Below are 24043 nucleotides of genomic sequence, written 5' to 3' on the forward strand. Positions count from 1 at the left end.
CTTATGTCAGATAATCTTCACTATGAATTCTGATTTCCTTCTTTGGAAAAATGTAATAGCTGTTAGTTTGCTCTCAAACTTAGAAGCTCCAGAGCCAACATTTCATTTCAAGGGAGTCACTTCATCAACCATTCTATGTGACTAGTCCTGCCTTTCATGTTTATTTAGCTTGTGCAGAAAGACAAGGCTAACTGCATTTGGAAGGGAAAACCTATCACTTGTGCATGGTGCCATCTAGTGGTGTATAACACAATCTACCTTCAGCTTAATATAAAAACTCACTAAGAGTTGTTTGACAAAGGAACTGAAAACCTGCAGAGTCAATAGCGCCTTTATAACAAATAGATGTGCGGGCACTTCACTTCAAATATAGCTTTCGTATTCTCACTTTTTTTTTCTTCTCAATTAAAGTATCCATATCAAAAATTGCATGTCATTATGAGCCTATTATGTCATCAACTCATTCCTACATGACACATCTCAAGTTGGATTTTGATAATAGAAATACATAAACATCTTTATAAAACAGTCTTTGAAGAATTGTCATTTTAACATTTATATTTTTCATTGGGCTTTATATTAAATCTTTATTTTAAATCTCCTACTTTTGGTCCTCTAACATTTATTTCTGGAAATGTGAGAAGCACCCACTTGGAAAGAAATGTTTTATGTATGAAAATGAGTATGCTATGTCTAAGTGATTGAAAATTGTGATTGTTGATCAATGAGAGAAAAAAAGAAGCTTCCTTCTTCTGAATTTGGGGATCTAAAAGCAGAAGTTTTCTTTTCTTTCTTTTTTTTTTTCCTCACCACACTCATTTAAATTTCCTTAAAGTGATCTGGAAGGAATAGAAGTTGGATTCAGAATTGATAACTGGGCACAAGGTGATGCAAATGTGTAACACCAAGGTCCTCACAGCGAACAGCCTTTTCACACACAGTGTGGCTACCAACGTGGATATCCACCTCAGTTACCTAGAAAAAACCATCCCACATCAGCAGTGGAGGCTCTTCCAAGGCAGGGCAATGTCTTGGATGAGGTGTCCAGTATTAAACTGATTGACCATTGGCTATTTTCATCTATACTTTCCTTCTGTAGATTTTCAATTCACAACATTCAAACAGTAGACCATTCTTTAGGAAGACATCAGGGAGTCTGAGTTCAGGACACTCTGGAAACTACACATCTAAGCATATATTTGAATGGCATTTCTCCTATATCCTTCAAGTAAGCGTTCCAATAATAGAATCAAACTTTTTACTTCTTCTGGAAAGGATCAGACAAGGCTCTTTTCTTATGTATCCTATTTGTCTCCATCAGGGACACAGCTGTGCTCTTGGTCCACTTACTCCTCTGTCATCAATGTATGAGGAAGGGAGCCAGTCAGGGGCTCACTATCTCCCCAGAATTCACAAGTGAAAGAAAACATATGAAGACCTGCAAGAGAGTGTAAAGGAGGTGGGAAGAGTTTAGAGCTTCAGGTTGAATGTCAGCTTTAGCTTTTGCTGAGCAGTTGCTCGAGACAACTTATCCGTTTCACTAGGAGACCTCAGTACAACTCCAAGGCTGATGCAAGAAACAGCTGAAATGAAATGGGTTTTCATCCATCTTCTTTGAGAACAGAGGAGCTTTTTTGAATCAGAATGTTTTCGCTCAAAGCCAATTATTTACAAAGATGATAATAGTCAATGAGCATTAACATTTATAGATCCAATAAGGGAATATTTTTATTATCTCAAGGTAATAAAACTTTTTTTTTTTAACATTTCGAGTGCCTCGTAGGACCAACTATTACACATTGGGTTTTTTGTTTGTGTTTTTGTATATTCTTTTGTTTTCAACTTTACAGAGCTAATGTTGACTAAAATTCTTAAAACTTTGCCACTGTGCAATGAAGTGCTGTTTCTCTACCCTAAGAAATCTATTTGTATAATCTTTGACTGTAATGATCATTTTGAAAGATTTCCCTTGTATCGCTAAAGATTTTTTTTAATGGAACCAGGCATAAGAGGAATAAATACATTGTAAGCAATGTTAATTTAAGCCTATGTCCCTACAGGTCAAGTAAACCAAACAAAGTCATAACTATTTCCAGAATTCATGCCTGATAACTTGCTATTTTTATAAAGTAGGGAGATGGCCTTATATGTCACTGGGTGGGTTTTCTCCATAGACCAAGTCTGACAATGAACTTCCTTATCCTTTAGTCTTATCAACCTGTGATTGCCCCCATTTCCAGAAGTCCTACTTTAAAAACGTGTCTTCAGGAGAATCGATGGCTCCCAGATTTCCCAGTGGCCTGTCACCTTCCTGTATTGATCTTTGGTGGGATAATAATGGGTTAATTCAACCAAATGTAATGTATGCCCCAGATGTATTCCAGCTTGGTCAAGGAAAACATCCCTGGGCTGACAGAAGCTCCACACAGGGACTAGCACACACAACCCAGCCCTGAGAGGGGGCTAGTTCCCATCCTCTGCCCACGAGGCACTTGTGTATTGAGATCTTCCAAGTCAAGAATCCATGCTGAACATCTTGGGGGCCATGACCCACCAATTGCTGGGTAGAAAACAGGAAAGATGCCATCGGCTACCCACCAGCCAAAGTATATGCTACAATACACCAGCTTCTCAACGTGCCATTTCAGGTTTGTGCCTCAGCAAAATTATTAGCTCAAGGCCATAGCACTTCAAATATGCCTACGTCCTACGTGTCATCATCCTTCAATCCCAAAGGTCTACTGGGATTGACACTGTGGAACCGGACGGCACTGACCCCAGGTCCTAACCCTCAGTGCTGGCCTTCAGAACCTGAATGGTGGGCAGGTTTTGCTGATCAGTAGCCTAAAGGATGAGGAGACCTTGGCCTCTGAACCTCCGCATGATGACGAGGCAACACCCAAGCATCCTGACCCGAGCCATGTGGCCCATGGTAAAAGGCGTCTGTTTTAGAATGGCACAAAAGAGCAAGAAAGCCAGGGCCAGTGGAAAAGGCCTTTGCTCTTTTATATGTTTAAAGTCTCTTACGACACCTGCTAACGTAGGGTTATAAACACACGTGGCTATTCCTCCAGGCCCTGGAGGAGAAAGAGGACAGCAAAAGGAAGGCGTTGGACGTGAGACTTGTGGTTTGCGTTCTCCCTTCATTCTGTCCTAGACCTGCTGGTGGCGAAACAGCGCCAGCTCAGTTGCAGGGAACATCATCGCTCGGTGAGGGTGCCGGGCGCAGTGCGGTGTGCTCTCTGAGTTCAGTGTGGCGCTGCAGCAAGCTGCTGGCCTTCCCCTTTGCTTTCTAAAGAAGACGGCCAATGTGCGTCAGGGGAAGAGCCCAGCACTCCGTGTTGAGGAGCCGGTGTCGTCTACCTGCTGTTCCCTTTGGGACAGTTCAAGGGCAGGAATGTCAGATGGAGGTTCGGGGCTTGGTCATTTTTTTTTTTTAACACACAACAATGCCACCTTGGTTTTTCAGACATGGGACACTTCTTTTGTTGGTGCGGAGTTCCCTCTTGCTGTATCTTCTATGCAATTCCTTTTCTAGAAAAGCCCTGGCGGAGGAGGAGGGCTCCGGGACACTGCCCGCCGTTCGGCCGCAGCAGAGGTGAGGGCCAGCTCCGGGGTGCCTCTGTTCTCTCTCTGGCTGCCTCTCCCCATTTTCCTGCCGTCCCCTGGGTTTGTAACTTGCCTGCATTTATTCTGTCAGCCTACATGTACAAAATGTAAGAAAGAATTTTTAAACAGGTAATAAATTATATTTATAAGCAACAGAGAACGCTGTCTCTCATTTCTTCCTAGCAAAGCCCTCCTCCCGGAAGAGCCACCGTGGGCTCCTTCGCGAGGACACAGAGCCGCTGGTTTCTGCCTGGAGGGCAATCACCAGCCCCTCAGGCACAGGGCGAGGTTCCAGAATGTGGCTTCTCACATTGGAATCACTTGAGTGCCTGGGTCCCATTGCCAGAGATTCTGATTTCACAGTTTGGGAAGAGGGGGGATGTTAGAGTTTGAAGCACCCACATGATACTGCTGAGCAGTTGGTTGGGAGAACCAGAGTCTTAAAACTGCTGCATTCGGGGCCCCTGGGAGTTTGTGACTAAGAAGAGGATGAGGGCCTCCCCTGCCCGCAGAGATCTGATCTTCAAGGAGGCATGCAAACCCCTGCACTAGAGGTAGGGAAGACCGGTGAGCCAGTCACACAGGATGCCCCGAGCTCTAGCAGAAGCCAATCAGGTGCTCACCTTGGTCCAGGACACTGGCCACTCCCTTCGGGTGAGCAGGGAAAAGGCTCCCAGTGTGTGGTGGAAAGCAGCTATGAGACGAGGCGTGGCGGGGAAGGCAGGCCTGTCCTTGGGGAAAGAACTCCTGCTGACCCTGGGACGGCATGGGTTTGAGCTGAGCGGGTCCACTTACATGTGGGGTTTTCTCAATAAATGCTGCCTTTTCCCTTTTGATTTTCTGAATAACACTTTCTTTTCTCCAGCTTACTGTATTGTAAGAATACAGTATACTGTACATATCACATACAAAATACCTGTTGACTATTATCAGTAAGGCTTCGGTCAAAAGTAGGCTATTGCTAGTTAAGTGTTGAGAGGGGCGGGTGTCAAAAGTTACATACAGTTTTGATTGTGCCGGGTTTTATTGCCCCTAAGGCCAATGTTATTCAAGGATCGATTGTACTTGGAGGAGGGTGTCAGGTGGACTGTAACCAGCCCTGACCCCTAACAAGAGAGTGTTTGTGAGCAGCTGTGCCAACACTAAGAAATACCCCCTCACCCTGAACTGGGAGAGTGACTTAAGACTGATTCAAAGCTGGGGTTACAAGCTCAAATGTTTGCCAGGGCTCAGGAAGTAGTGACAATATATAAACTAAGAATAAAAGCGAGGCGTGAGTCCTGTGGCTGAACTAGAGAATTCAACTCCATGAAAACGAATGAAAATTCAGTTAACGGAACAAAACAGCACTTCAGGAAGGAAACGCGGGTAGCACAGACAGCCCCATGTCACCGGGAAGCCCTACCTTGGAGCTTTGGCTGCCGGGGTCCCTGTTGGGAAAGCTGAACCCAGGAGAGCATGAAACCCCTTCCAAAGTCACGGCTGACGGCCCGCCTCAAACCCGTCCGAGTGGCGGTCCCCAGAGAGTGTGAGGCCTGGCCTCCCTCTGTGTCTGCCCCTCTGTGTCCGCCCATCCTGGGGGCCTTCAGAATCCACAAGGACAAACCCAAGGGTGACCACACCCTTAGTCTCGCTGCTTCCTCTTTGAATCTTCTGACCACAGCCGCTTTCTTAGAAACTGATCATGTACCACTCACCCGCCTCAGGGTTTCCTGTCCTCTGACCCATCAGCTGGCTCCTCTTTAAACCCGTCCCTGGTGTGGACCAGATCAGATGACAATAATCATTATTTTCTATGACCCATTGCTCCATAGGCCTGATAAGCCCTACCCTGAATGAATCCAATTACTGCATTTCCATGCCTACCCTGTGGGTTGCTGATAGACAAATAAAGTCCTCAAACTATATGGAAAAGTGGCATTATGAATCTGTAACAACAGCTAATGCTTCGCAATGGATGCGGGCTTACTTCATGCTTGATACATGGATTACTCCGTTGCATCTTCAGATTCCCTCCATGCAGTAGATATTAGTGGGATTTCTATCCTCGAGGGGAAAGAACTGAGCCTACTGCCCCTCAGCCAAGGGAATGAGTAAGCCGGGAGTCACAGACAGGCTGTCTGGTGGTCCAGAGGCCACCCTCTCGGCCACTCGGCCACACAGCATCCATGCTGATTGGGCCCTCAGCGTTGCCCACAACCACCGAGCTGTCATTTTTCACAGTACAATTCTCACTTCTCCAAACCGCTGGCTTCCTACCTTTCTTCTCACTCTCAGCCAATGACTGTGCCACCGGCTTACAGAGAAAACAGAAGCCATCAGACCAGGGCTCCTGCTCTCTAGCCACCAGGTGTGTAAACTTACCCGCCTCTCTCTTCATGGCTGCCTTGTGACACAATGTGATAGCTTCAAAGTCAGAAAAAGGCACAACCATCAGATAACAGACGCGTTCTTGCCAAGGGGAGAATGAAACCGTTTTATTTGGGGGAATGTTCAAACAAAGCCATATACAATTTGTAACAAATACAATACAGTTGTTTGTTCCCTAGTCCTGAATAATTACAGTATTTACAAATTCAATAAGGCACTGGTTCCCCAAAAGAACACAATGGGTCTTCTTTTGAAACAGACAACAAAACCCTTTATTGCCAACTCTTCTCCAAAAAAATATGGCATTGTTTTTTTCTGCTTTGTTTTACAAGAGGAATCATAATTGCTAAATTAAGTCACTGCTGATGCCATTTCGTTCGTTTCCACTGCTTTGTGACTGGGTTTTCCAAGGAGATATAACCACAGAACAATTCAAGTTTAAAAACTGTACTTCTTTCAGTGCCTTTCCAGCTACAAACATGAAGCGCTAGAACAGACCAGCAACATAAACACTGTAACTTCCAATGACTATGCTTGGCTCTAGGAACATGAATTCTGGTTGTTACTCGGTCCTTGCTATACCTGACTACACAACAAAGGAAACAAAGAATTCCCTGTAAATAAAATCTTAGCATGTTTTCCAAGATGCTTTATGTTTTGATACTAAAGAATGGTCACTAGTTACTTTAAAGCGGTGCTTTCCAGGAGGTCAAAGGCCTGTCTCTTCACACACAATGTTTGTAGCACTGTTACTTATGATTTAACAATCTACAACACTTTTATAAATAAATATTATGCTTCATTTAGTACTTTATCATCTCTAATATTTTACTCTCTAATCCACAAAATGGAGTTGTGCCAGACTCCAAACTGAACAAAATATTTATATAAACATATATATTTATATAATATATATACACATAATAAACTATAAACCTGAACATCTTAGCATACAAAACTTATATTAGCTAGCAACTAATATTTTAGGATTCCTTTGAGGGGAGCAACTAGAAGAAAATCTTAGTCTTTGAAATAGTCCTGATAATAGGAAATCATCTACATTATTAATTTCCAGGTCCCCACTTATTCTATAGAAAGGTGAAACAAAAAATAAAATAAAATACAATTCACTTCTTCTGAGCTACTAGAAATTTAAAAATAAAAAGGATTATTTGGAAGTAAGTAGGTAGTCTCTTTAAGAACAATTTAGGGTTCCTTAAGTAAGGTGAATTTTGTGAAGACAAAAACATCTATTCACAAATAAATGCTTGTTGCATTGAAAGACTATACTAACTAAATAAGTCTTTTGAAGTATCTCAGGAACAATTTTTAGATATTCATAATGAGTAAATCAAATTGAGAATTAGAAAGTAAGCTACTGATTTTTCCAAAGCAACTAAACAAATAGTATAGAAGTTTCCTGCCATTCTTCATTGGAACCAACACCTCCCTAGAAATCTAGTTTACTTTCAAATCATCACTTCCCCACAAAATATTCTGATTTGCAGTTATCATGTATAAAAATTTACCTAAAAGAGCACACATTTTTATCTAAGAAGTCCAACCTCACTTAAATTTAGGGAAAAAAAATCAAGAAACAAAAACATGTCCCCAGTTATGGGCATAAATGTTGACTTATTTGTTTGTAGATGATCTGATTAGAGGTAATGAAGTTTCTCTCCACGGCTCAGATGATTATCACACTTAGTTCTAGCCACATATTCCTTCTAAGCTATCACAAAGAATACAATTAGGAACCGTTGCATTGCCATTCAGGTTATTCTAATGACACCAAAAGCAGCATTCTGATTGAAATTCTACTTGGAGCCCACTGTTTTTAATCTTTGTAAAAAAAATTTTTGTTCATATTCAAGAATTCTTTAAAAACCCACTTATTTCTTTGTTACAAACAAAATGTGGCTATGAAGTATTGGGAAGTCAAAGCTGAATATAGAACACTGTGTTTCTTATGATGCTCTGAGACTGTAAGCACAGCTCACAATCACTCTCTGCTCTAGGGTGTTTTCTGAATGAACAAGTCACCAGCTGCAAGCCTACTTCAGAAGTGAGGAAAATACTTTCTCATTTTTCATGCAGCTGTCAAAATTTCAAAAAACTTCCATCCTTCAATCACCAAGTGGTGCAAATGTGTTATAAAACACTGCCCTCTGCAGGATTCTGGAAGGAATGCCTTTTATTTATTTATTTTTTTTAAGACTAAGGGAGAAAGTATTTCCCAACTCTTTATTAAATTACAGAATTTCTAAGAAGTAAAAGAAAGCCATAGTAAGAACATGTAAATGAATAAAGGTGATGGGGATGTGTACAATTTTGAACTTTATGTTCCTGTTGCTCAGGAATGTTGGCCCAGTCCATGATTGGACTCATGTGTCTCACTAGTGGAAACTCTGCAGAATTAAGAGGGTGAAGAGATGTTTTGCACAAGTGCCACAGAGAATACAAAAATAATAAATTAAAAAGTGAACTGAACATAATGAGAATAAAATAAAATAGAGTCAGCATTTCTAAAGATATGAAATTACCACTTAAATGATGTACATGCTAGATCCATATCTATTCTAGAAAAATAAATCACAGCAGCCAGAATATTTTGTGGCTTCTACTAACTCTCCTCTGTGTGTCCCATTTGGAGGACATAGTTATCTATTTTTAAATTAAAATTTAGTTACATTAACCTGACATATGCTTCCTCTCCTTCCCTTAACTCAGACACAAGAGACAGACAATAATGAAAAGAAACTGGCTTTATCTATAATACAAAGTAAGGTGTGCATCATTTACCCTCGTGCTTCTGAGATCGACTCTTCTGCATATATAGGAAACAAGCCATGTGCACCTCCAACCGCATCCTCTACCTTACTAACACGGTCATCTTACAACACAAGAGCCAATGATCTCCGTTTTAAAGGGTGTGGTCATCAACTCGACTGATGGCAATGTCATTGAATATTGATCCTTTCCTTTGAGAGATCTAAAGCATGCATCGGTCAGTTCTCTGCACATTAAAAAAAAAAAAAGCTTTGCTTGTGTTTAATGAAAAAGAAGAGATCTGACCATGAAAGAGGCCTAACAGAATCAGAAACTCAACGTGGTTCTGAAGAACACTGACACTCACTTCTAACAGAATCACACAAAATCTTCATTTGTTCCATATCCTCCGAAGCTGCAAAAGGTCACCTGCAGGAATCCCAAAATGGGTGCCAGACAGGTGGGATGTGTGCCCAGGTGCATTCACATTGCCGTGGCAGCCCCCCACGCAGGGCTGGCCGAAGTGGTCACAGCGGGCAGGGGCGGGCTTTTCAGACAGTTCCATTCTGTGGTCTCCAACCTCACAGACTGTCTTTGGGTTTGTAGAGTGCAACAAAATTTTACCAATTAAAAAAAACCCACATGATTTTAATTTCCCTTCTAGCAGAATTTCTGCAAAGAACTCTCATGGTTATTATTTAAACTAGAATAGTAACAACCTTAAAACATCTAAGTTCTTTGTTATATTTTGGCAAAACTAAAGCATCTTTTGAAAAAGAAAAAAAGAGGGGGCAATCCCAAAATACAGGGCTTTCGTAGAAAGCAACATGCACCATGTCTCACACAAGTTACCCGAGCGGTTTCAACCTCCTCCAGACACAGTGGGCCCTGCTTCTGGGAACTCCTGCCTTTGTCCCCGCTGCTCCCCGAGTGGTGACCCTGAGCCCCCTGGGGGGCAGGGCTGTTGGAGGCTTGCACTGTGGACGCTTCGGGAACATTTTCTACTCCGCCCACAGAGAGGAAGAGCTGGCTTTCTCCATGATGCTTTCTTTTTCTTTTCTTTTTTTTTCTTCATTTTCCCCCCACTGAAATCAGAGTTTAATGTCCTGGGACTCTGACATTTTGGCGAGTGTTTTCTTCACGCGCAGGGCTGTCAGTCTGGATGCGGGATTGTGAGCCCAGCACTCGGTCATGAGTTTCCCCATCTGCCTCAGACACTGCAGGGAGGGAGACGGAAAAGTGGGAGTGGCGTTAGAGACATGTATTTATTATGTACCAGGCTGGCCCTTGGTATTTGGCTTTCAATTTTGAGTTTCTGGAGTCTGAATATATTTTCAAAAGCTCCTTTTAAAACCAGGTAGACAACAGTTCATAACACTTCGTTTTTCATGAAAATTTTCAATGACTAAGACAGATTTTCATAATATCCCTCTGATAGGAGCAAGCAAGTGGCTTTGCTGATTGAAGAAGACTGTCTTTGAAGTCAGTATTAAATAAATACAAAAATACGCAGGGAGTCTGTATTCCACTCCCCACTCCCGGTTTGTTTATAACATTTGATCAGCTTAAATCTTTTATCTCATCCCATACTATTCAAACAAACACGGTTATTCCTAAGTCGCAGCTGTCTGCTACAATAATAGCATCACACTGTCGCTTTTAACAAGATGCATGACCTGTGCCGGGCCTCGCGAAAACTTTCTCCGACATCAATTATTGGTCTTCCTGTTGAAAGCACAATTTCACTTCATTAGAAATCCTCCGTGAAGGAATCTGGGGTAATACCAGTGCCTGCAACCAGCTTCAAAGTAAGGTAACTTCAGCATCTCATAAAGCTTTCTGCATAGCTCATTGGAAAGCATGTGTATTATTTAGCATAAAACCAATGAGCCAAAGGTTGTTTTTAAATGCATTTAACGGTGAAGGATTATTTCATAAACAGTGCTCTGCCCACATGTTTGCCCTGGCTCTGGTACATGTCTGATGCTCAAGCATCCCTGAATGTGCCAGCCTGCCAGAGCGCTCCAGGATGTGGTGAGTGTACAAGCTTAGAGGATGGATGGAGAGGATGCGGAGCAGATGAGTCAGGAAAGGCAAGGCCCGCCCCACTCAGTTCCTCCTTATGCACAGCTTCTGTGACAACCTGTTTTAGGTTAAACCACTGTACCCTGATGGCCTCGTTGCACATGGATTCCTTCAAATCGCATCTCATCATCCTTATTAACAAAGATCCACAGCATCCTGAGGCATCTCAACTAGGTCAACTTGTATCACTTCTATGTATAGAAAATGGCATTTTTCAGATGCCTATCTTTTCTCTCATCAAAATGTGAGAATGTTGCACATGGGTTTTTCATGGAGAAAAACTCATGATGCTTTAAACACACACACACACACACACACACACACACACACACACACACGAGGAAAAATGGCAGCCGAATAGGCAGACATGTCCTGCACCTTGCCCCGGATAGACAGAGGGAGCAACTGAATCAAATAACATCCACCTTGAATTGGCAAATCAGACACAGCTGGTGAGACAATTCACAGTTGGGAAGGGCAGAGGATGGCTGGAGAATGGTAGAATGGGGGATCTGGCTGGAGAGAGATGAGTGACCACTGGGCCAAGAGGGTCAGAAGGAAGCTGCACTGCACCAAGTCCGTATCCATTGGGGACAGGCGTAACATCCGACTGTGGAAAGGAAGTCCACAGGGGTGCTGGCAGCTGGGGAATCTAGATCTAAGTCCACGGCTGTGAGGGGTTGTGCCCAGAAGGGTGGCCTGAAGAGCTGCCCGAGCCACGCAGTGCCAGGGGGAGAAAAACTGGCAGTCACATGGTTGTTTTGCCTCTGTTTTATCTTTGCTTTAATTTGCTAAACCCTGTTCATGGGACTTTCAATTGCAAACACTCAACCGAGGCTGCGATGCAGGTAGAGGTGCAGATTTTCGGAGTCTGGGGAGAGTCGGTGGAGGAGAACAGGAAAGGGAGAGGTGACCAGGAGTCTGGCACTGAGACATTCATGACCCTCCAAACCTAAGCAGCCATTTTTCTCTTGGAGAGCCAGCCCCTCCCAGCTGCCTCAAGACAGCTAATACAGCCACACCCAGCCTACACCTTGAGCTTTACAAAGGAAATAAAGACTGAATAGCCCCACAGAGCCCTCAGGGACTGGGTTGAACAGGGGCTGCTCAGTACCAGATAGCGATACAGCACCGCCCCCACCTAAAGCCCTGTCAGAAACAGATGCTTGAGTGATTCAGATTGACAGCAGGCAGTCAGGCAAAGCTGGCAGATTGGTCCCTCCTGCTTACAGCTAAGGCTGTAAAGATAAACACAAACAGAGGAGCAGAGGATCACTTGGAACTTCAACACGATGCTGACTACCTGACAGGAAACTGAGAAGTGGTAGATAGAACAGAAGAGGGGGGGGGGTCTTAAACCAGCCCCTATGGGGCATTAAAACTCAGCTGAAGTGAATAACACTTCACTTTTTTTTTTTTAACTTTTATTTGAAAAATACATATTTTTTCTTTATATATATTTTTATTTTTTTATCTTTTATTTTTGTATTATTTTTTCTTCACTCTATTTTTATTTTATCTTATTTTTTTATTTTTTCCACCTTTTCTTCCTCAATTCTCCCCTTTTCATCCTGTTTTCTCTTCTCCTGTCCCCACTTTAGTTTTTCTTTCCTTTCTTTTTATTCCTTGTTAAAAATTGATCTTCTTTATCTGCTTTAATGACGTGTTATTATTACTGTAGTCTCTGTTGGCTTACTCATATATCTTATTTCCTCTCCCCTATTCCAAGTCCATGCATCCTTCTCTTTTCCCTTTCTTTGCTAGTCAACTTTTTATGGTTTTGTTTTTCTTCTCCTCTCTTGCTCTCTACTTCTCCTGATAGTTTAATTAGTTTCAGTCACTAAACTCAAGCCTATCTGCTCCCTCCTCTATTCTCCTTTTCAAAAAAATAAATGAATAAATAGATAAATTTAAAATATTTTTGTTTTATCTATCATCCATCTATCTATCTATCTATCTATCTATCTATCTATCTATCTATCTATCTATCTTTATTTTCCTCTTATCCACCCATTCTCTTTCTACCTCCTCTATACTGAACTGTGGTCCTTCCCCTATTGATTCAATTCCTTAACCTTACTTTCTGTATATAAGTTCTGCCTCTACAGATTCTTCCCCCCCTCCCCCCCACTTTTCTGGGTGTTTACAGTTAGCATTGTTTTGGTTTATTTGTTTGTTATGTGGTGTTTCTCCCCATATACATTTTTTACTGTGTTTTTTCTCATTTCTCTCTTACCTTTTTTTCTTTTTTCAATATTATTTTTTCTCTCTCCTAATTATCTTTTCTCTGATGGTCTTTTGGGGTTATTGGTGCCATGAGTGCATTCGTGTTTTGTTCCCTTTGTGTTGTGTCTTGTCAAGTTGTATTATGTGCTGTTTGGCCAACATGATAGAGAGTGAGCCACATAACCAGTCACCCTGAGAAGTGACACCATCCACAATGGGACAATAACACTCAAGACCCAACTATACCAAGAGAACACAAATATCCCAAGTAGGGGGTTATCTCTAGAACACCCAGCCCAGAAGACCCAAGAGATTGCACCAATGGGTCCCACAAAACATCTACTACATAAGACAAATGCAAAAAATCTAGGTGGCATTGAGTTTGATCTAATACATATAAACAATCATAAAGGAACAGCAAAAATGGGGAGACAAAGAAACAACCCCTATATGAAAGAAAAGGAGTAATCACCAGAAAAGAAAATAATCAAAATGGAGGCAAGAAATTTGTCAGAGAAAGAATTCAGAGCAATGGTAATAAGGATGCTGAAAAGAATGAAAGACAAATTCAACATGTGTGAGAATCAAGAGGAAATGAAGAATGACATAGCTGCAATAAAGAACACAATGGAAAGTTTCAACAGTAGACAAGAAGCTGAGGACTGCAACAGCATGTTTCAAGACAAGGCACAAAAAAACAAAACAAAACACACACACACACACACACAAAAAAAAAAAAAAACAAAAAACACCAAAGCAGAGCAGCAACTGGAAAAAAAAAAAAGAAAACTTAAAAAGCAGAAAGAAAGCCTAAGGAGCTTTGGTATGACATGAAACAAAACAACATCTGCATAATAGGAGTGCCAGAAGGAGACAAAGCTAAGCAAGGAAAAGAACACCTGTTTGAAGAAATAATGACAGAAAACTTCCCTGATTTGGGGAAGAAAAAAGTCACATAAGTCCAAGAAGCACAGAGAGTCCCAAACAAGATGAACCCCAACAGACTGACAACAAGACACATCATAATTAAATTGGCAAACACCAATGACAAAGTAAGAATCTTAAAGGCTGCCAGAAAGAGACAGAAAATTACCTACAAGCAATCTCCCATTAGACTATTAATTGATTTCTCAATAGAAACACATCAGGCCAGAAGGAAATGGAATGAAATATACAAAGTGATGCAAAGCATACTATACCCATTCAAAATGGAAGGTGAAATAAGGAAATTCACAGACAAAAAGTAGCCTAAGAGAGTTCATTACCACTAAGCTAGCAATGCAAGAAATGCTAAAGAAACTGCTGTAAAAAAATAAATAGAAAGGGAAAAAGGAACACAGGCATAAAGAATAAAAATGGCAAAAAACAAGTACCTATCAATAATAACCTTAAATGTAAATGGATTAAATGCTCCAATCAAAAGACATAGGGTAGCTGAATGGATAAGAAAACATGACCCATATATTTTCTGTCTACAAGAAACCCATCTCAGAACAAAGGACTCACATAGACTGACAATGAAGGGATGAAAAAAAAATTTTCAGGCAAATGGAAATGAAATAAAAGCTGGGGTAGCAATACTTATAGCTGACAAAATAGACCTCAAAGTGAAGGCCATAACAAGAGATAAGGAGGGCCACTTCATAATACTAAAGGGAGCAATTTAACAAGAGAATATAACTCTGGTAAACATATATGCACCCAATAGAGAAGCACCCAAATACATTAAAAAAAAAACTTATGGAAGATATCAAGGGAAAGATCAACAGCAATACAATCATATAATAGTGGACTTTAATACCCCATTGATACCACTGGATAAATCCTCTAAACAAAAAATTAGCAAAGAAATAGCAATCCTAAATGACTCACTGGATCAGATAGAATTGACATCTTCAGAATATTTCACCCTACAAGCTGAATATACATTCCTCTCAAGTGCACATGGTACATTTTCAAAGATAAATAACATATTAGGACACAGGCAAAGTCTCCTAAATTCAAGAAGACAGAAATCATATCAAGCATCTTTTCAGACCATACTGGCAAAAAATTAGAAATAAACTACAATTAAAAAAATCAAATACTTGGAGGCTAAATAGCATGCTATTAAGCAATGATTGGGTTACCAAAGAGATCAAAGAAGAAATAAAAAGCATCCTGGAAACAAATGACAATGAAAACACAACAACCCAAAATCTATGGGACATAGTGAAAGCAGTCCTGACAGGGAAGTTCATAGCTCTAATAGGCCTACCTAAAAAAAAAAAAAAAAAAAAAAAACAAGAAAAAATGGTAATAAATTATCTAACCCTACAACTTAAAGAATTAGAAAGAGAGGAACAAGCCGAGGCCGGTTTGGCTCAGTGGATAAAGCGTCGGCCTGCGGACTCAAGGGTCCCAGGTTCGATTCCGGTCGGGGGCATGTACCTTGGTTGCGGGCACATCCCTGGCGGGGGGTGTGCAGGAGGCAGCTGATCGATGTTTCTCTCTCATCGATGTTTCTAGCTCTCTATTCCTCTCTCTTCCTCTCTGTGAAAAATCAATAAAATATATTTTTTAAAAAAAGAAAGAGAGGAACAAGAAAAGCCAAGAGTGAGCATAAGGAAGGAAATAATAAAGATCAGGGTGGAAATAAACAACATAGAGACCAAAACACAATACAAAAGATCAATAAAACCTGGTTCTTTGAAAGGATAAACAAGATTGATGAACCTCTAGCCAGGCTCACCCAGAAACAAAGAGAGGACCCAAATAAACAAAATCAGAAATGAAAGAGGTGAAGTAACAACTAACCCCACAGACATAAAAAGGATTGTAAAAAAATACTATGAACAACTCTACTCCAAGAAACTGGACAACCTAGGTGAAATGTACATATTCCTATAGAAATACCATCTTCCAAAACTCAGTCAGGAAGAATAAAAAAACTTGATATAAGTCGATAACTACTGGTGAAATTGAAGCAGTAATCCAAAAACTTCCAGAAAACAAAAGCCCTGGTCCAGAAGTCTTCACAGAGGAGTTTTACCAAACATTCAAATAACTAAAACCTATCCTCAGACTTTTCCAAAAAATTCAAGAGGAAGACACACTTCCAAGCTCTTTCTATGAAGCCAGCATTACCCTAATCCCAAAACCAGATAAAGACACTACAAAGAAAGAGAATTACAGGCCAATATCCCTCATGAACATAGATGCTAAAATGCTCAACAAAATTCTAGCAAATCTGATCCAGCATTACATTAGAAAGATCCTACACTATAACCAAGTGGGATTTATTCCAGACATACAATACCAATGGCATATTTCACAGACCTAGAACAAACTCTCCAAAAATTCATATGGAATAAAAGAAAATAAATAAATAAACCGAATACCTGCAGCAATCCTAAAAAAGAGGAACAAATTGGAGGGATCACAATACCAGATATCAAAGCCATTGTCCTCAAAACTGCCTGGTACTGGCACAAGAACAGACATATAGACAAATGGAACAGAATAGAGAACCCAGAAATCAACACAAGCCATTATATTCAATTAATATTTGACAAAGGAGGCAAGAGCATACAATGGACAAAAATAACTATTGATGAAATAGTCTCTTCAATATATGGTGCTAAGAAAACTGGACAGATACATGCAAAATCATGAAACTTACACCATAGACAAAAATAAACTCAAAATGGATAAAGGACTTAATCATAAGACGGGAAACCACAAAAATCTTAGAAGAATCCATAGGCAACAAAATATCAGATATATGTCATAGCACTATCTTTACTGATACAGCTCCTAGGGCAATGAAAACTAAGGAGAAAATAAACAAATAGGACTACATCAAAATAAAAAGCTTCTGCACAGCAAAAGAAACAATCAACAAAACATCAAGAAAGCTCTCTGCATGGGAGAACATATTTACCAATGTTCTATCTGATAAGGGTTTAATCTCCAAAATTTACAGGGAACTCATACAAATTATAGTAACAAAAGGAAGATAAACAATCCATCAAAAAATGGTCAATGAACCTAAATAGATACTTTTTGAAAGAGGACATACATAGGCCAAGAGACACATAAAAGCATGCTCAAAGTCACTAATCATCTGAAAGATGCAAATCAAAACAACAATGAGGTACCATTTCACACCTGTCAGAATGGCTATCATCAACAATTCAACAAATGACAAGTGCTGGAGAGGATGTGGAGAAAAAGGAACCCTCATGCACTGCTGGTGGGAATGCAGACTGGTGCAGGTACTGTTGAAAACAGTATGGAGTTTCCTCAAAAAATTAAAAATGGAACTCCCAGTAACCCCACTTTTAGGACTATATCACAAGAAATCAGAAACACCAATTAGAAAGGATATATGCACCCCTATGCTCATAGCAGCACAATTCACCATAGCTAAGATTTGGAAATAGCCTAAGTGCCATTAGCAGATGAGTGGATTAAAAAACAGTGGTACATCTACACAACGGAATACTACGCTGCTGTAAAAAAGAAGGAACTCTTACCATTCGCAACAGCATGGATGGACCTGGAGAGCATCATGCTAAGCGAAATAAGCCAGTTGGATAAAGATAAATATCACATGATCTCACTCATTTGTGGAATATAATGAACAACATAAACTGATGAACAAAAATAGGTCCAGAGACATAGAATCATTGAATAAACCGTCGAACTTCAGAGGGAAGGCAGGGGAGGTGGGGGGAGGAGTGGTCAACCAAAGGACTTGTATGCATTCATATAAGAATAACCCATGGGCACAAATACTAGGCGGGTGAGGCATGTGCTGGGGGGTGGGAATGGCTGGGGAGAGATCAATAGGGGAATAAGGAGACATATGTAATATTTTAAACCAGTGGTTCTCAACCTTTCTAATGCTGCGACCCTTTAATACAGTTCCTCATGTTGTGGTGACCCCCAACCATAAAATTATTTTTGTTGCTACTTCATAACTGTAATTTTGCTACTGTTAATGAATCGTAATGTAAATATCTGTGTTTTCCAATGGTCTTAGGCAACGCTGCTAGCAGTTCTCAACCTGTGAATCGCAACCCACAGGTTGAGAATTGCTGCTGTAGAGCCTGCTGTAGAAAACAGAAATTTACATTACAATTCATTAACAGTAGCAAAATTACAGTTATGAAGTAGCAACGAAAATAATTTTATGGTTGGGGGTCACCACAACATGAGGAACTATATTAAAGGGTCGCAGCATTAGAAAGGTTGAGAACCACTGCTTTAAACAATAAATAATTTTTAAAAGTAAAAACTAAAAATAAACACACACACACACATACACACACACACACACACACACACAGAAATAGAGCCTTTATGCCATTGTCAAGACATCACAAATAAATGAAATAGTAATGTTATCCATTATGATGGCTAAATGTTAACCTACTAAATATATTTTGGAAGCAGCAAAATCAAGTTAGGAAAAAAAAGGAACAATTTACCACATTACACTTAGCACCATAGAAATTATCACAGTCAGGCATCACTACCATCACCAACAGAACAAAGAAGAATAAGAACTCCTTCAATGAATATTTGGAATTTTGATAAAAAGGGAAGTTCTATAGCACATGGCTTCCTGGAACCTTACCTCATCGCCACTCCACCGGCTGGGGAATGAGGGACGGAGCTTCTTGATGCACACAATCTCTCTCATGTCCTCGTAAGAGGGGTCACTGGGCACCAGGTCATGGTAGGGAAGCTGGTATTCTTCCACTGCACCTGAAAATATGGCTTTATTGTTATACTTTTTTCTGTGCAATGGCAATAAAAGCCTAACATACAAACTGTTCTTAAAAAAAAACCAGTTCTGTTGGTACTAAAGACAAGCTTGAAAAACAGCAAAATAAATCTTAAAGAAAATGTTCCCAAATGACATTTAATCTAATTTTTAAATGAAAAGCCCAATGAAACATATTACTTTAGGTCTTCAAGCCTTTTCTTCTAATTTCCAAAAGCTAAGTAAAATAAGCACCTCAAATTTATTTCCAATTTTAAAAAGGCTCTTGTATGCCAAATTTTAAAAAAAATCTATATTAAATCTCCATGCAAATTTGGCGGACACATTCCAAACTCATACGTATAATATGTGATAATTTCTATTACTGTAATATGAGACTATGAATCTGGCAGTGTATTCTACTTGAATAAAATGTCACATTTACATTTTTTTCTGCTTAATCATAAGAATGCATTCTTCCATATTTAAAATTTAGAGAATTGTACACACCTAAAAATATTAACCTTGATCGGCTACCTCCTGGCCTTTACTGGGATCAATCCTGCAACCTGGGCATGTGCCCTGACCAGGAAATGAACCAGCAACCACTTGGTGCATGGGACAACAACCGAGAAACTGAGCCATGCTGGCCAGGGTACCCCAGCTTGTTTTTAAGCTAAGAATTATTTTGCCCATATTCTAACCACAGGCTTTCAAGTACAGGCTTCTTGTTGCCCTAATTGCTTTAGATGTTCAGGGAAACATAATTCGAAAAGTAATCTTATATTCTCCTATTCCTTCAACTCCTATAAACCTATCTCTCTTTATATAAAAGCCTAAGTGACTGTTACAACCAGTCTACCGAACAACCAGTCAACTGGTCACTATGACATGCACTGACCACCAGGGGGCAGACGCTCAATGCAGGAGCTGACATCTGGTGACAGTGTGCTCCCACAGCCAACCTCCTGCGGATGGCCAACTTCCCGTGGTCCCTCCCCCTGGCCAGCCAACCTCTCACGGTCCCTCCCCATGGCTGGCCCCGATCAGGACTGGTTGAAATGGCCCCAATCAGCCCCAATTGCTGGCCAGGCCAAGGGACCCCACCTCTGCATGAATTCATGCACCAGGTCTCTAGTCTTAAATAATTATAAACATTTTATTCAAAAACATGCTCAATTACACTTTACAAAACATAAAATCAGCATATGCAGTTAGTTCATTTATGTTTTGGTTACTCCTTTTCTTCTTCATAATATGATAGGAAATTTATTCAATATCTGAATCGGAAAAATGTTCTACATTAACTTCCCTTTGGGACAAAAAGAGTTCTCTCACTTCAGAGGGAATGTGCTCTATTTTAACTGAAGCTAATGAGAAGTTCAGAATCCCTAGAGTGATTAGAAGGTACCACATCACTGAAGATGATCTTCCTACAGCAGTATGAATGCCTATTGATTAACTGGTTCTCCTTTATATTTCAATAGGATTCTAAATGTAAGTTAAGGCTCTACCAACCAAAAGGAAAATTTTAAATAACAGCTAACATGTATGAGTACTATTTATGGGTCAGACAATGTTAATTCTCTTTACAATCATGAAAACCTCACAACCCTCTGAGGTAATGCAATAATCCATCTCCCTCTTAAGATAAGAAAACTGAAACAAAGGAAGGTTAGTAACTTACCAAAGGTTTACAGATACAAGTGCCAGGACTAGTTAACTGTAGGCTACACTTTCAGAATAATGGGCAAGCTCCAGTTTTCATGAAGGTGAGTTTAACTCACATCCATCAAGAGGAAGAGCAGCAGTACCAGGATTTACTTATCAAGCACAACCATGACTAGAACATAAACAATGTACTTGATACCGAAGAGCCTCAGACTCAGCTCCTCACCTGAAAGGTGCTGGAATCTACTAAAAGACAAATTATGCAGCAGTAGGCACAATGCTACAAGCAATAATAACACCTCTGAATATTTAAGGATGTCTCCTTAGTTAGTCTTACTAGGGAAACTATGTTTGTAAAAAGATTACCAGGACTAATAATAATATTCTTATGCTTTAATTTCGTTTTGATAAAAACTGATGTGTCCAAATTGCTTTATGAGGAAGTATTGTAGAAAGTTAAGAAGTAGGGGGGGGGGTTAAATAATGGGTGTCCCACCCCACAGTTATGTCTTTTCATCTGAGCAGAGGAAGCCACAGGAAATGGGGCACTAGAGTTGGGCAGGGGGCCCAGCAGATTGGTAAGAAGAAGCTGGAAGGGGTAGAGAAGGAGGTTACCCTGATAAAGCAATGGCTGGAGAGAGAGCTCAAGAGAGAAGTGAGACAATACATATAATAGAACAGGGTGATCTTCGAAGAGACAGAGGAAGTTGACAATGAGCCTAGAAGAGATGCCTCAGTCATAGGTGGAGAGAAGAATGCAGTCAAAGATAATTCTGTGAAGTGAAGTATTATTTCCTGGAAGGATCATGACTTGGTCAACAGAAATAAAGAACAAAATTTGATTTTGTAGACAGAACTTTAATTTCTGATCAGAAAAAAGGATTTGGCCCTCGCCGGTTTTGCTCAGTGGATAGAGCATCGGCCTGCAGACCAAAGGGTCCCAGATTCAATTCCAGTCAAGGGCACATACCTCTGATACAGGCTCCTCCCGGGCCCGGGCCCTGGTCAGGGTGCGTGTGGGAGGCAACCAGTTGATGTGTTTCTCTCATATCGATGTTTCTCTCTATTTCCCTATCTCTTCCACTCTCTCTAAGAAAATCAATGGAAAAATATCCTCGGGTGAGGATTTAAAAAGAGAGAGAGAGAGAATAAAAAAGGATCTGTAGTAGCCCAATGGTACCACTGGTACTTACCTCCTGATACGCATCTCCTAGTCACCTCCCAAAGAATGAGCCCAAAGCTGTACATATCGGCCATGATGTAAGACTGAAAGTGATTTCTATTCAAGCTCTCATCCAACACTTCTGGAGGCATATAGCGCTTGGTGCCAACACGCGTGTTGGGTGGTATGTCAACTTCATTTGTGTCGCTAAGGAAAAATAAAGCAGAGCACCGTCAGCATTGAAGAAAACCAAGTGTCAAATCAAGGTGATTCCTGAGCCAGGGCTTTAGTGGAAGATGGGAAGGGATACCTTCAGGGAGAACCATTTCCTGGAAGAATATTTCTGGCCAAGGGTTATATTAAATATTCACGGGTAAAAACACAATGAAGATGACAATCAGAATACAAGATTGCATTACCACTAGATCAAATATAAACTCTACATAATTGCTAAACATTAAATACTTAAAAAATATCTTCCTTTCCTTCGTATTTCAATAACTTTCTTCTTAAAAATGGACTGTGCAATACAAAATTGGATTATTTGAGGCAGTATTTTTTAAGCCATATATTATGAGGCTTCTAGATAGCCAAACAAGTAAAAAAGGGAAGGGGAAGAGAAAACCAACAAAGACTTGTAAATGTTTTACTTTGATAAGCAGGGACATAAAAAAGCTTTTTACTATCACATTTCATGAATCAAATAGCATATATTTTTAATAAAAGGATATATTTTTAATAAAATATATATAAAAGAGTAAGTGACCATCCGACCATCCGGTACCGATGACACGCACTGACCAACAGGGGGCAGATGCTCAATGCAGGAGCTGCCGAGCTGCAGTGACTTGGCAGCAGCGGTTCTCGGGTGACACACCCAGAACCAGAGAGGAGGGAACCTGATTCCTTGCAGGGACCCTCGAGGGGCCGTGCAATTCCACCTTCGGCTGTGGGTTATGTTGTTGCTGGGGCACTGTCAGTTCCGAGTCTGGTTACTGCACATTTGCATGTGCGTTCCACACCCTGTACCACAGCAACTTTGCAGAGGGCCCTCTCACACTCCGGGACTCCTTGAGGGATGTCAGAGAGCCAGTTTCAGCCCATCCCCGCAAGTCAGGCCAAGGGACTCCACCTGCTGGAGGGCCCCCGCTCACTCTGCAGATGCCCTTTGAGCCAAGGTGCCAGCCCAGGTGCAGCCAGCCGGGGGAGGGACCGAGGGAGGTTGGCTCCAGGGCATGTCTGGCACATCTCTCCCAGTCCTGCCCTGCTGGCCACCACCCGGGACCGCCTGCATTAGTCCCTGCACTGGAGCCAGAAGACCCAAGCGTGAGTTTTCTTCCTTTTTCTATCCTCTCCCCAGATGCTCTTTGAGCTGCGGCCACCCCAGGAATTCTAATTAATTTCCTTTCAAGGTTCACAAATCCGTGTATGCAGGGAAACAAACCTGAGGGTTTGCAGATGGAAAGACAGCAAAAAGCCTAAATTATATTCCAGAACCTTACTGTGAAAGGAAACCAAGAGCCATCTTAGCATGGACCACACAGGAGTGCATTCAGGTCAAAGATATACTCTGACCACAACTGATAAAGATTTTAGGCAATTCCTTTCCATTCTTACCCTTGGCTCCTTAATGCATTATTTGTATTTGGGAGGTCAGGAAGAGCTAATGGAATGCGTGACATTGAAACATCAATGGGAAACTGAAAGTTAGTTGTTATCTCATAATAGAATCAAGATTTGTGATGGCCAGACTATATATAGTTCACCTCCAAGCTCTTAACCTTCAAACTCTGAAGAACATACAATCAAGGATTTTGTATGCCCATCAAATTCCGCAAAACCAGTTCCTACCAAGGCTAGGAATGCTGGGCACCACTGTCCCTCCTCCACCGTGGTGACTTTCCAACCTAGGTGATTTTCCTCCTGGTACCTGAATATATATGCTCCCCTTGTAGTATCTGTACAAATATCTGTCTTCCGCCTAAGACTGTAAACTCCTCTCAGCCCTGACTATCTGTCATAACCATCTGGTCTGTCCCTGAAGAGGAGAGCACTGATCCATCTCCACTCAGAGACTGCTTTGCACCGGGGAGGCAAGTAATATACTTTAAATGAAAGACGGAAGAGGACTGTTTACGGTAAAGTTCACTTTGGATAATTTAAGGATAAACGTTAAAGTCTCCATTATGTATAGATCATAAATGAGACATTACTGGTAACTCGGAGGACAAATAGAATTTTGTTAAGCAAATTAATTTGCAAATGATTACTATTAACCTAATGGCAAACGCCTTTAGCACGACATTGAAACAACAACCATGTTAATTATAAGTAATTCAGATCTGATATTATAAAGCATCAGATCCTCCAAAACATAGAGCTCTGCCTCTTCTTCCCTC

General features: G+C 40.8%; 1 protein-coding gene across 2 annotated transcripts in view; it reads right to left on the reverse strand.

The window, feature by feature from the left end:
- Positions 1 to 6064: 6064 nt before the first annotated feature.
- The window catches only part of BMPR1B (bone morphogenetic protein receptor type 1B), a 386959-nt gene continuing 368980 nt past the window's right edge, over positions 6065 to 24043 (reverse strand). For both annotated transcript variants that reach the window (XM_054727293.1, XM_054727286.1), the window contains exons 11-13: positions 21676 to 21851; positions 18683 to 18813; positions 6065 to 9965 (exon numbers count right to left, since the gene is read on the reverse strand). In XM_054727293.1, coding sequence (XP_054583268.1) covers positions 9840 to 9965; positions 18683 to 18813; positions 21676 to 21851 — 433 coding nt within the window. In that variant the 3' untranslated portion in view covers positions 6065 to 9839. The remainder of the gene's footprint in view (positions 9966 to 18682; positions 18814 to 21675; positions 21852 to 24043) is intronic.

This window comes from Eptesicus fuscus, chromosome 2, assembly GCF_027574615.1.
Source record: "Eptesicus fuscus isolate TK198812 chromosome 2, DD_ASM_mEF_20220401, whole genome shotgun sequence".
NCBI classification, from domain to species: domain Eukaryota; kingdom Metazoa; phylum Chordata; class Mammalia; order Chiroptera; family Vespertilionidae; genus Eptesicus; species Eptesicus fuscus.